General features: G+C 47.4%; 1 protein-coding gene across 1 annotated transcript; it reads right to left on the bottom strand.

Moving 5' to 3' along the window:
• Positions 1 to 7,945: 7,945 nt before the first annotated feature.
• Positions 7,946 to 12,036, bottom strand: dlc (deltaC; the record flags this gene model as incomplete). The annotated part of the gene is made up of 9 exons (XM_080532634.1): positions 7,946 to 7,962; positions 8,087 to 8,204; positions 8,518 to 9,244; positions 9,741 to 9,957; positions 10,090 to 10,451; positions 10,949 to 11,206; positions 11,435 to 11,495; positions 11,623 to 11,862; positions 11,986 to 12,036. 9 exons carry the CDS (start codon positions 12,034 to 12,036, stop codon positions 7,957 to 7,959), a joined length of 2,040 nt encoding a protein of 679 aa, XP_080388760.1. The 3' UTR covers positions 7,946 to 7,956.
• Between the last annotated feature and the right edge of the window lie 2,273 nt (positions 12,037 to 14,309).

The following is a 14,309-nucleotide window of genomic DNA, read 5'->3' as shown; positions in this document are numbered from 1 at the left end:
GCTATGTACAGTTACGGTAGCTATGTACAGTATGGCATGTACACATGTATAAATAGTGGCTATATTAAAGGAGGTATGTGCAAAAATATGGTATGTGCAAAGGTAGTATTTGTAAACAACAGTTGCTGACATCTCTGGATGGATGTCAGTCCACCAGCCCACTACTGCAACGCACTCCTGGCCGGGCTCCCCACCTCCGCCATCAGACCTCTGCAGCTCATCCAGAATGCTGCTGCCCGTCTGGTGTTCAACCTCCCCAAATGTTCTCATGTTACCTGCCCTCCTTCGCACCCTTCACTGGCTCCTGATAGCAGCTCGCATCAGATTCAAGACCCTGGTGCTCGCCTACCAGGCAGCAAAAGAGACAGCCACTTGCTTGACCAAGCAATGGTCACCCCCCAAACATCAGCCCGTTCACTCCGCTCCACCACCTCTGCTGGCCGACTGGCCCCACCACCAATACGTGAATGCGGCAGTCTCACAGCCCGGTCACGTCGCTTCACTACACTGGCTCCCCGCTGGTGGAACAAGCTTCCCACGGCTGTCAGAACTGCAGAGTCACTCCCCATCTTCCGTCGGAGACTGAAGACCTCCATCTCTTCAGGCTACACCTTAACTGTCCCTCCTGAGACATCTACTACCCCCCTGCTCTGTGTCTCCAGAGACACCTGCTTCCCCCCCCCCCATATACTGTTCCTCCTGAGACATCTACTATCCCCTGTACTGTTTCTCCTGTGTCAATATAAAACATTTTTTACAAGTATGACAGCTGCCAATGGCCCGTGGCCTAGGCATAGATTGTTTTTCCTGCTATGACTGGTGGATAGATGATTCACTTACTTCAAATGTATTGATAATAAGTCGCTTTGGAATAAGGCGTCTGCTAAATGCCAAAAATGTCAATGTAAAGTAGTGCAAAGGGTAATTGGGTGTTGACATTGACCAGGGGAGTATGCAACCAGCAGTCGTGCAAAGACTCAATTGGATTGACCACATTGGCCGAGGTGTGTGTGTGTGTGTGTGTGTGTGTGTGTGTGTGTGTGTGTGTGTGTGTGGGGGGGGGGGGGGTACTGAGGGTCATTGTACCTCATGTGGGGGGGGGGGGGGAGATTGTTCAACAGAGTGTGTGTGTGGGGGGGATTGTTTATCAGAGTGACAGCTCTGTGGAAGAAGCTGTTCTGTAGCCTGCTGGTACTGGACTCTGGATTTCCTGAGTGTAAGAGAGTAAAATTAGGCTTCGGGGAGTGTTCATAGTACCATGAAAGAAGCCACACGGCATTCAGCGATACACACACACACACACGTGCGCGCACGCACGCACGTGCACACACACACACACACACACACACATACACAAGTACACGTACACATGTACACGCACACACGCGCACACACGCACACACACACGCTTCAGGGTGCAGCCCGACAACACCATGTCCAACGAGCTTAGTAGCAGGTGCTTGCTCATCTTAACCAGCACTTTCAGCACCAATCCAAAAGAGGATTGGTTAAGACTTTACTCAAGCTGGACAGCTGCAGGAAGACATAGAGAAAAGAGAGGAGGAGGAGGAGGAGGAGGAGGAGGAGAAAGGAGGAGTGTGGTAAAGAAAAACAGACTGAGGGAGCGGACCTTCAAATCAATAAAAGTTGATAAGAACAGGCTTTGGAGATAATGTCATATTTCATAAGAGGGTATTTCTTCTAGTGTTATGACTGCTAATGGCCCCTGGCCTGAGCAGAGATGACTTTTTCTTTTGATGACTGATGGATAGATGACACGCTTACTTAGACAAATGTATTTGTTGTAAGTCGCTTTGGATAAAGGTGTCTGCTCAATGTCAAAAATGCACACACACACACACACACACACACACACACACACAATTTCATTTCAGTCTTTTGGGAGTATTAAACTGAGGTGACCTGTCTCTGTACAGGGAGGCTGTGTTTGTTGTGCTAGCCTCAGCTAGCGTAGCTTAGCATCCAGACCCGGGACCCGTTCCACTAAGAGAGATTATCTTCTAATCGGCGATAATCTTCTAATCGGCGATAATTTCATCTTGCGTTCGGTTCCATCAATGTGGCTCAAATAATTCGCTGCTTGGCTGCTATGCAACCAATCCTTCTGAGTAATTCTGGTCCCGAGCAGACTTACAGGCTGGTTTAGGTAATGCGTGCGTCAAAAAATCTCTCACAGGCGGAAACTACATCCCGAACGACAGTTCCTCAAGTGTCTTTTAGGAAATATTAGTTCCCACTTTTTATGAGATAGATAGATAGATAGATAGTTTAACTGTGTGATAGATAGATAATTTGATATTTTGAAAGTGTGATTGATCGATAGATAGATAGTTTGATTGTGTGATAGATAATTTGATATTTTGAAAGTGTGATAGATAGATAGATCGATGGATAAATAAAAAAGTGTAAAAAATATATAAAATTAAAAAATAGGTATGTTTATCAACTTGCATCGCTGTCATCATAACGGTGTGACTGGCGCAGTGGTTAAGGCAGCCAGCTAGAATTCTGAAGGTTGCGTGTTCCGAGACTTGATTTAATTTAACTTTTATTTTTTTTTACATTTAACCGAAGCCTTCATGCAAATCGATTTACAATATATATATATATATATATATATATATATATATATATATATATATATATATATACTGTATATATATCTGTCTAAGTGAATCATCTATCCATCAGTAATCATAAACGAAATGCAATAAAAAGTGTGTCTGAAGAGGGATTTGAACCACCGTCTTAAAATGACGAATAAATACCATGGCAGCGGGCAATACCACTATGCCATCATAACGATAAGACAATTTATAGCCTGCTGCTCATATCACCACAGTAGTAAATATTCATTTATTAAAATATGAACATATAACAATAACTGGGTCTAGTATGACCTACGCATTTAATCGGTCAGCCAAACCATTTCCCTCGCCTTGTTGAATGAATGAATGAATGAATGGTCTGTATTGTCATTAATATAGTACAGGTACCATACAACGAAATTTGTGAGGGGGGGCTCCCCGGGTGCTAGGAAAAAAATACTAAAAACAAGAAGGGAAAAGAGCTGGTTTACATAAATAAAGGCTATATACACTATCCACTATACTATACTATACAAATAAAACACTGTGCTGTACTCTATGCTATGCTATAAATATCCTAACATTTCCTATCTCTGAACCTTATGTGCAAGAGGGTTGTCATATTGCACATAGTATTATTGCACATTCATTTAAAGTGTCGCAGTTTGCAGGTTTGAAATGTTCACAGTTGTGTTTCAGTATTGCACTTGATTACAATCTAGTAGCTGCCATCGAATTGTCTAGATTGTCCAGGGCCTAGAACCTAGGTCTTTACTGTGTTCAGGGCCTGAATGGCCCTAGGGTAGAAGCTGAGCTTCAGTCTATTTGTCCTTGCAGACATGGTCCTGAACCGCCTGCCCGAGGGCAGCCGGACAAAGTGTTCGTTCCCAGGGTGGGATGGGTCTCTGGAGATCTTGGAGGCATTCCTGAGGCAGCGTGTGTTATACAGCTCTTCCAGAGAGGGGAGGGGGGCGCCGATGATCTTCTGGGCCGATCTCACGACTCTCTGTAGCGCTTTCCTCTCTGCGGCTGTGCAGCTGGAGAACCACACGCAGATGCAGTAGGTGAGGATGCTCTCCACTGTGCAGCGGTAGAAGGTCACAAGCAGCTCCTGTTTGAGGTGGTATTTCCTGAGGACTCTCAGGAAGTAGAGCCGCTGTTGTGCCTTCTTGATGATGGCTGCTGTGTTGGTCTTCCAGGACAGGTCATCCTGAATGTGCACCCCCAGGAATCGGAGGGTTGAGACTCTCTCCACGCTCCCTCCGTCGACGAGCAGGGGCTGGACCTCAGATTTTTTCCTCCTGAAGTCCACGATGATTTCCTGGGTCTTTGACTGGTTCAGCAGCAGGTTGTTAACCTTGCACAGCTTGCCCAGCTGCTCCACCTCATCCCTGTACGCCGCCTCGTCCCCCCCCGAGATGCAGCCCACCACGGTGGTGTCGTCTGCAAACTTTATGATGGAGTTGCTGGGGTGGACGGGGGTGAAGTCGTAGGTGTAGAGGTTGTAGAGGATGGGGCTTAGCACGCAGCCCTGGGGGGACCCAGTGCTGAGTCTGAGGGCTGTGGAGGTGTGGGAGCCCACCCGCACCCTCTGGGGGCGGTCAGACAGGAAGTCCTTGATCCATGCACAGATGGAGTGTGATAGTCCCAGGTCTAGTAGTTTGGTCACTAGCCTGTCTGGTGTTGAAGGCAGAGCTGAAGTCCACAAAGAGCAGTCTCGCATAGCTGTTCCCCCTCTCCAGGTGGGATAGAGTGGAGTGGAGAGTCGTCGCGATGCCGTCCTCTGTGGACCTGTGGGCTCTGTAGGCGAACTGGTATGGATCCAGGTTGGGCGGGAGGCGTGTGACTATGTGGGCCTGGACCAGTTTCTCGAAGCACTTCATGATGATTGGTGTGAGTGCCACCGGGCGGTAGTCGCTTAGGCAGCTCACCGTGCTTTTCTTCGGGACTGGGATGATTGTTGAGGTTTTCAGGCAGGGTGGGATGGTGGCCTGGGACAGGGACTGGTTGAAGATGTTGGTGAAAACCCCGGCCAGCTGGTCGGCGCAGTCCCTCAGCACCCGTCCCAGGACGCTATCCGGCCCTGAGGCTTTTCTGGGGTCCACCACCTTCAGCACGCGTTTCACTTCATGCTCTGTAAGGGTGAGGCTACTGAGAGCTGGAGAGAGTGGTGTTTGTGTTGTGGTTACCTCCGTTCGCCCCTCGTCGAACCGGGCGTAGAAGGTGTTCAGCTCTTCCGCCAGCAGGGGGTCGTCCTCCGCGGCTGTGAGCCTGTTGACTCTGAAGTTTGTCATGTGCTGAACCCCCTGGCACACCCGGCTGGAGTCGTTGCTCAGGAAGCATTCCTCAATCTTCTCTCTGTGGTCTGCCTTGGCCTCCCGGATGCCACGGTTTAGGTTGGCCCTGTTTGTGCTGTACAGCACTGTGTCCTTCGCTGAGAAGGCGTTGTCCCTCTCCTTGAGCAGTTTTCGGACCTTCTCAGTCATCCATGGCTTCGTGTTGGGGTAGACCCGGACACGTTTGTCCACGGTGGCTGAGTTGGTGCAGTTCACTATGTGGTTCAGAACCGACGACGTGAACTGTTCCAGGTCCTCATGCAGTGGGGCGGACCCTGCTGGCCAGGTTCTGACAGTCTTAGTGGTGATGGGAGCACTTTTCCTCATGGGAGTGTAGGCTGGGATCAGGAGGATGGACACGTGGTCAGACATGCCTAGATGAGCTAGCGGTCTAGCCTTGTAAGCAAGCTTGATGTTGGTGTATACCTTGTCCAGTGTGTTATCTCCTCTTGTTGCACATTTAACATGCTGATAGAACTTGGGTAGTACTACCTTCAGGTCAGCATGATTAAAATCCCCCGCGATGATGTGTACTGCTTGAGGATCTGCGCTCTGTCCACTACTGATGACGTCATGTAGCCGCGCTAATGCTAAGCTAGCAACTGTGCTTGGTGCAATGTATACAGCTGTTATGTACAGTATGTAATTGCGGCAGTATTACACTATTTTACATCTTATTTGTCGTCTTCCTAAAGATCAATCTTCATTTCGAGAGTTTGACTCTTCAGGGCTCTTTATGTCTGCGTGCACGCGCCCATATCGAGGATTTCTAAGCCGGTGTTCTGTGAACACTCATGACACAAGCCTGATCCTCGTTCGAGGAATCACCTGAGGCTTGAATTCCAATCCCGAGTTGCCTGATCGCAGGATTTATTTTTATCGCAGATATACTAATCAACGTTCGTGGAATAGCCTCCTGCTCTAGCTCAGGCAGGCCGCAGACAGGCCCCACAGCGTCGGCCCCCCCCTCCCCCCACCAAGAGCCTAACACAGGAACCCTTCTAAAGACGAGTATTTACAGTATTTAGGAATTTCCTACCTCAGGATTTCATGTTTCAGAAGAAATGATCTGATCACATTGGCAGTGAGCAGATGTGTACACATGACGCTAAGCGCAGCTGCAGTGCAGAGCAGAACATGCTAATTTGTTAACATGTTTATTTGATCTATTTTGCACAATACAGGGTCTAGCGGAGGGGGTGGTGGTGGCGGGTGTTGGAGAAAGTGATAGAGAATTAGCATATATATATATACAGGCATGGGGAGATGGATTAAAGCAGAGCTTTAGAACCAGATAATGTATGCTGTGGGAACTTGGCCCCCAGGGTTTGGAGAGAATCGCTCTGTAGGATAGCCTCCCATTAATCCCTAGATGACGCATCTCCCCACAGCAGCGTGTAGCTGTCTCCTAGGCAACAATCTGCCAGTGCCGTCCACGTCATTCCCTCTCTCTCTCTAAGAAGCCAGCGTCACTGCTATCTGCTATCTGCTGGGGTTCACTGCTATCTGCTGGGGTTCACTGCTATCTGCTGGGGTTCAGGGACAGTCGAAGGCCCCCGTCAACCACAGTGGTGAGGCCCTTCCTCACATCCCAGAGAGAAGCCCCCCAGCACATGACAAAATGGATTCCACATTGAATGAATTAAGTTGTTTTCAGATTTATTTATGAAAAAATATAGATTTTTGACTTTGTGACAATAGGCACATACATAGACATATATACAATTCTCTTCATAAATACAAATAATGTACAAAAAAATTAAATAGAAAGAATATCTCAAGGTTATGTACACATTGCATTTTTAAATTAAGAGGACAATGATACAAATATAAAAAACTAAACATTATTTGGTTTCAAATGAAAAATAACAAAATTTAAAAACCTCTCTTTGGAGTCCCTCCCTCGGTAGAGGGGAAGTCTTTTTTTAAAAGACCATGTTGTTGTTGTTGTTGACAAAACCAAGATTTCTTGTGGTCTTTGAGGCAGTCTTTTTACACAATAAACTGCATTCAAGTCACGGGAATGTCAGAAGATGCACTAGGTGATTGACAGGTTGGAAGTTGTACACAAAGGCGTTGAGATAGTCCAACTGGACACATGACGCACTAAAAACTCTACTGGCTCCAATTTAAGACTCTGGTTTGCAAAAAGCGACCATGAAAAAACATGTACGATATTGAACAAACACATAAAATAACATTTTAGCAAGTTTTCAGTGTGTATGATCAGTACCATTTTCCTTAAAGTCATAGCATAATTTAAAGATCAGGCACTTGATAAGATTGAGTTTCCCGAACATACTGTCACACTGCAAAAGGGCACATTGGTGACTGAGTTCCATAAAGAAAGGGGAGTCCAGTTTAGTTTCACATTTCAACTCTAAACTCAAGAGATATCCATAGACAGCTGTCCTTAGCTTTTAGCAAAACCTTCATCTTCGTTTCTTTTGATAGCTACACATTGTTTCCCGCATTGAAACCGAAAGAACCAAATCCAAAGAGGTCCGTAAAAAAGCTATTCCTCTTGCTGTGACTGTGGATTCTCAGGTGGATTGTAGTGAAGCTTATTCTGTGATTGAAAAGGCCACTCATGATGATTGGTAGGAGAAATGTTTTTGTTCAATAAGGCTTCAGAAGTGAAAAAGGCCCTGCCTCTCTCTGATTGGGGGAATCCTGAGCCCTCTTCTGAGAAAAAAGTTCATTTTGTTCATTTTTAAAATACAAAAAATAAAATAAAAATTATATTAGATTTTTTTAAAATGTAGTGCAAATAATGCTGGACATTATCTTACTTTCCAGCCCACCACTTTTCACGTGTTGACGTCTTCCAAACATTATCAGTGTTATGGGAAAAAATGTCATTTTCAATGAGCAGCATGAATAAATATTAAATAATATATGTTTCTATAATATATCCTCTTCAATGATTTGAATTGTCTTTGAAAGATTGTAAACATGTTCAGGCAGAGCCCTCGGTGGCTGTGGTACTCCAATACTTCATAATACTGTTGTTAAACCTAAAATGACAAAAAGAAAAACAGGAAGAGATAGTTAGTTCCGTCCCATCCTCAAATTGTGTAACACTTTCTAAATTAATTCTAAAATGCACAGAGAGAAGTTATAATGGAGGAACCTGCTTACCTCAGTAGCAAAGACACACTGTTCCATCTGCTCAGGGATGATGAAGACCGGGTGGTACAGGCCTTCTCTTGGGAAGCCCATTGGGGAAACCATGATAGTCGCTTCAGATGATTTTTTTCTGTTGGAAGGAGATCAGGAGAAAAGTGAGTTAGTTCGGTGTCCACAAGAGCAATGCCATCATACACAAACACTAAACGTTTCATGTTGAGTTCTGTTTTGTCTTGTCATGAAAGGCCCTTAGTGAATCAGACCCAGAGTACTTCATGGTATCCTACTACAAATCTTAAAGAAGAATAAACATTACAACAGCGTTCCATCAAGTTCGAACATGTCCGCTATTTCCAGAGCACGCTGATGTGAGGTGAGCACAAGGTGATAGAGTAGGGGTGAGGAGGTGTGTGTGATGCGTTGTGGTGGTGTGAGACACTTACAGGTCAAACTTGGTTTTGTTGGCGTGACGGTCCTGCTCCTTGGCCAGGTTGTAGTCCACCATCTTCTGCTTGTAGGCGGCCTTGTCGCCGTGTCTGTCCGAGGGGCCGGCGCTGAGTGCCGCATCCTTATTGGACACCTTGTAATGCCCGCCGGGGATAAGGAAGGCCTCCTTCTCTCTGAGGCTGGCCAGGCCCGCTGACGACCCGCCGGTGGCCAGGTTGTTGACCGTCTCCAGTTGGTTACGGACCGACGACGACATCGCCCTCCTCCGGTCGCGTCTGATCTGCCTCAGGACGAAGATGGCGGCGCAGACCATCAGGGTGAGGGTCACCAGGCCCAGGGCGAAGGAGACCCCCAGGGCGGCGGGGAAGCTGTCGGGCGTGGCCGCCGTAGGCTGGCGGGGGGGGGTGGGCTGCAGGCGGAACTCGCAGCGGGAACCCATGTAGCCGGCCGGGCACTGGCACACCGGCCCGGTGAAGTGCGTGTAGCAGGTGCCGCCGTTCTGGCAGGGGAAGATGGAGCACGCGTCGGAGCGGACGCTGCAGTCCTTGCCGGTGAAGCCCAGGGTGCAGGTGCAGGTGAAGTCGTTGACGCCGTCCATGCAGGTGCCCGCGTTGCGGCACGGGTTGCGGGCGCAGTCGTCGACGTTGGTCTGGCAGCGCGGGCCGGAGAAGCCGGGGCGACAGCGGCATTTGACGCTATGGCCGAGATCCAGACACTGGCCACCTGTCAGAGCAGCAAGAGATTCACAAGGGGTTAAAAATCTAAATCCCGACAAAACAGCAAACGATGCACTTACGGGGAAATGGTATGCATCATGCACATTCAGCAGATTACAGAGATGCTCCCACTCTTTCCCACATGATGTGGGGAAAGCTCCAATCTCGCTAATGAGAACCCAAGGGAGCAGAAACCAGCAGTGAAAACAGGTCCACTGGTAACATTGCAGCCTGAGAATGACAGCAATGTCTAAAAGACGTTGTATCAGTCTCAGCCAGGGTCTGGCGTCATTCGAAGCGTGCCTTTTGACTGCGGCTGCATTTTTGTCACGGTTAACTTGTGTAGGCAGCAGAATGTGCAACGGTTGCATTTCAAAACAAAACTTGAGCGAACCGGAGAAAAGAAAAGAAGAGCAAGCCTTGAAAGGCTGCCTTTACCACGAAAACAACACCAAACACACACACACACACACACACACTGATGACCCTGGGAAGATTCTTACCGTTAGCGCAGGGCTCGTTGCTGCAGCGGTCGATCTTCTTCTCGCAGTTGGAGCCCATGTAGCCGGAGGGGCAGCGGCAGGAGTAGCCGCCGGTCGCCCTCTCCACGCAGGTCCCTCCGTTGAAGCAGGGCTCATCGGCACACCTCATGGCGCTGATCTCACAGTTCTTGCCGTAGAAGCCTTGAGGGCATGTGCAGGTGTAGTCACTCTCTAGATCCTGCATTTGGGGGAACATCAAACAAGACATGGTCAGCATTGTAGACGCCGTAGCATTTTCTACCTGAACATACAGACTCGTTATCAGAAGGTACAGCAAACAACTGTTCGAGGTGAAGCCTATAGAACTTACGTTACAGCTGCCTCCGTTCTTGCAGGGGTTACTGTCACACTCGTTGGTCTCGATCTCACAGTTGTTGCCACTGAAGCCCGGCCGGCAGGTACAGGTGTAGCTGCCCTGGCCCGTGTTGGTACACGTGGCGTCGTTCATGCAGGGCTTGTGGTTGGTGCAGTAGTTGAGGTCCTGGTTGCAGAACAGGCCTCCCCAGCCCTCCTTGCAGTTGCACTGCCACGGCTGGCCGCAGGTGCCATGCAGGCAGCCTGGATGGCTTTCACACTCGTCACAGAGGGGCCCCTGCCACCCCATGCGACACTTGCACTCGCCGGGGGCCTCACAATAACCGTGCTTCTCACTGCAGCCAGACGAGCAGATGGCTGTGGAGATAGAGAGAGGGAGAAAGGGGAGAAATTAGAATGAGTGTGCCCCCGTACGCATCACAAAACAACCCCCCTTTGCAGGGCTCAGACACATCAAGTATTTGTTAAGTACTAAACGAAGCAGCTGGTACGCACACAAAAGGAACACATGCCGTCTTTTTTCACGCAAGGGAGCGCACATTAAGTTCCAACGCGTGTCCCTGTTAAACCATACACCCAACTTCCCATTGTTGGTGCGAACAAAAGACGCAGACAAACTCCACATGTGAATAGACACAAGCGCTTTTTTTTCGCCAAGGATGTCGTTGAACTGCTTTAGTTAACAATTTAGTGGAAGGTGGAAAATTACGCGCGCACTTGAAAAGAAATCAGTGTCGGAAAAAACCCCGATGCTGGACATTGGTCTACTATACAGAAAAAATAAGCAATGGATAACAATCCAGTTTCCGTTCGTTTACAAAGAAACACTGGGGATAGATTTAGACCCAACTTACGTTCTGAGCAGTATTCCCCATTCCATCCAGACAGGCACATCCTGTTCCCCGCTGCATCGCAAGTATAGTGTCCGAACTGGTCGTCCCGGGGGCGGCAGTAGTCCGAGCAGCTGTCCCCATGGTAAAACTCATCACAGACAACGTGGTAGGAATAGCGCAATTCACTTTGCTCTCCAAAGTGCACATCCTGCGACCAGTCCTCGCCGACGGCTAATCTTCTACGGGTGGCCAGACGGCTGATCAAGTTATTCTGGTTTTCTGTTGGGGGAAAGAAATTAAATTGATTACTATCAAGGCTATTGATATGCTCAAATGTTTTTTGAAAAATAGAGTCGAGTAATTGGATAGTATTTTAATTAATCAAACAATCTATTTGAACAAATGCCTAAAACGTGATTTCACCCTGATACATTTGGCAGCATATTTGAGAAGCAGATGAAAGCAGCTTTCCGCCCCCTAGAGGAACGTCGTGTCTGGGTCACCTACCTGTGGACTGTCCGTCGGAGGGCTCGGCGTTCCAGGCCTCGATTATCAGCGAAAATGTTCCCTACAATAATTAAGAAGAAATCATTAGTCAACAAACTATGTCAAAGACCTCCAATGAGCAAATGACATGTGTATGGCAAAATAATGAATGTATAGTGCGGTACATTCTGGTTTGTATCGGTACTCACCGGCCATTTGAAATGGAAAGGTACTCTAATCGGTGCGCTCGCGGAGATGGAGCTCTGGTCGGCACTGAAGATGTCGGTGAGGCCCGTGCCGTAGGTACACGGTGGTTCCGGGGAGATGACGTCCTGTGAGTGTTTGAGGCAGACGCGGAAAAATATCTGACATTCCTGAAACCGTTTGCAGACACTGCGGGTGCTGCTGAAAGAGTGTACCTTCAACTCAAACACACCGGACGACTCGACCTACGGGACGGAACAAGCATAGGTGTCAGTGCACGGTGCGCAAACAACATGAAATGTAACGAGTTACAATTGCCATTAGGCATTCTACAACTCATATTGACTTGAATGTAGAAGTGCACTCACCAGTTGCGTTGAGATAAAGGCCAAAACACAAGTTAATAACAAATAAGCCATTTTGGGCTGTGTTTTCTTGTCTGCTATAAACGTATAGCAGATAGCGCTAGATATCCAATATAGATGAAAAAGTCGTGTGTCCCAAAACAAGAAGAAAAGTATCAAGCGCAAAATGCATAGAGAATTATATCAGACAGTTCTTCATTGAAATGGAGCGAAAATAAAGTCCTTTAGCTCCGAGGAGGAGTTGCGCTCTGGATTTGTACGTTCAGTTTCGTGTGGTGAAGCGTGCGCCAGGGACTTTATACCCGGGACCCGAGGGGGGGGGGGCGCTGGAGGGGGAGTGCCAAGTAGGTTGTAAAGATTTGCCTGCAATTTGGTGACTGTGTTTACGCTTTGATTCGATTTCACCAGCGTAATTGGATAGGGTAACATAAGGATGGAACCATATGTAAGCGTATAAAGCATCATACACACTGCAGAGGATACAATAAAGTGAGCTTGATATGTACTAACACCACCTGAGAACCCAATGCGTCCAAATGACTCTGCGCCTTAACGCACAGAACTGCTAAACATAACATCATACAGTGGCATTAGAAACCCTACCTGTCAATTATTATTCAGATAACATAGCCTTAGCCTACTGTATTTTCAAGTGAACTATAGGGTAAAGAATGTACAGAAATTAACCTTAGATAGAAATATGGGCTCTCTGTGTATGATCACTTAATTGGCGAAGAAAAACACCAGTCACTGTACTTCTATTAACCAGTGCTTAGTTTTGTCCTCTTTTTGTTTTCTTCAACATGTCGCGTGCCACTCTATTCTTCTGAGATCAACGGCCTTCGAGGGTGGAGGGGGGAGGGGAGGAGGAGGGGGGGAGGGGAGGAGGAGGGGGGGCCGCGCGCACAGCCCTTAATTCAGTCCCAGAATCGTAATTGTTCTGACGCGTGTGAGTCGTTAAAGCGGCAGACTTGTGGAGGGAGATGTTTTATTGGACCATGGAAAGATTCGGAGGAGTCTTTTGTTGTCTTGGTTGTGGGCTGGGGTCTTGAGGGGGGAGAAGGAGGGATGATGGGGGTAGCACGGAGGACTGGAGATGTCAGATAATTGCTTTTGGGGGCAGGGGGGGCGGGCTGACTACAGCTGGATGATAATCAACGGCACCTGGCGATGCAATACCCCAGCTCTTTCGATATTTAACGTATTTACTTCGTCATAAGCACACACGCAAGCATTTTCTTTGGTCAGAACCTATAACCACCACTAACAATGTGAATCGTCAACAACAGCACTTGAACTATACGAATCATGGTCATCTAAATAGCATATTTTCTGACTGGATTGATGAGGGAAAACACGCATCACCGTGACTGACACAGCCCGAGAAAAGCCCCATTCACGTTCAGTAACATTTCATTGCAGTTCAGGTCCAGACGAATGTAGCCATAGCTAGATCATAAACCAATCCACTGCCCATTCAAGCGTGCAGCGGAATGAATTAAATAGTGAGCCTAGTCTACTATTTGCAATATAAAGTGCCAAGAACACAAGGCAAACTGAAACGAATGGAACATCATGAGAACAGCTTATAAAAACCAATAAATACGAGCAGCAAAGATAAATGGAACCGTAATGATCGAAATGACCACAAATCAACTGAATTACAAGTAGGCGTACAACATTGTACACGATGAATGAGTGTATAAACATAGCCTAATCTAATCATGGTGTTTAAACCGGGCGTGTGTCGGTGGGCTGTGTGTGTGTTGTGGTGGTCCACCGGGACAATGGTGGCTTTACAAACTGTTGCTCCTCTTTGGCGCTCGGTCTATTGTCATTGTAATAAGGGCCACGCGTGTCTCTGCTGCCCTGACGTTACCCCAGGCACGCTCCGCTAACGCGCGTCACACACATACAAGAGGGTACAGATGAACCCCTATTGTCATGATTTTGTTGGATAATTATCTAGACAGGGTACTTTCTCGGCTTGAGTTCCAACCCGGGACAACAGACATGGATAAATAAATATGAGCTTGCCCTCTACAATACGAGTAGTCATCGTGCGTAACCACCACCAGACTGGGAAGAGAGGTGGCTTTAACCAAAACAAAAATGCGCGTTGTGTGGTTTTAATACAACCGCATGTTGTGTTGTGACACTTTTGGCATACAATGGCCTTTTTATGGAGTCTATAGCAGTAATCCCTGTATCCAACAAAAGAGTCAACGCCCAAAACAAAGAAACAAAATACATTCATTTGAGGTCTGTATAGTTCTGTTTATGTTGGGTATATCTTAACTAATAGGCCACATATGCGTAAAAGCAAA

This window comes from Nansenia antarctica (genome assembly GCF_963989245.1).
Source record: "Nansenia antarctica genome assembly, chromosome: 5".
Lineage (NCBI taxonomy): Eukaryota > Metazoa > Chordata > Actinopteri > Argentiniformes > Microstomatidae > Nansenia > Nansenia antarctica.
The sequence above is the reverse complement of the archived record's forward strand: the minus strand, read 5'-3'. Positions and strand labels throughout refer to the sequence as shown.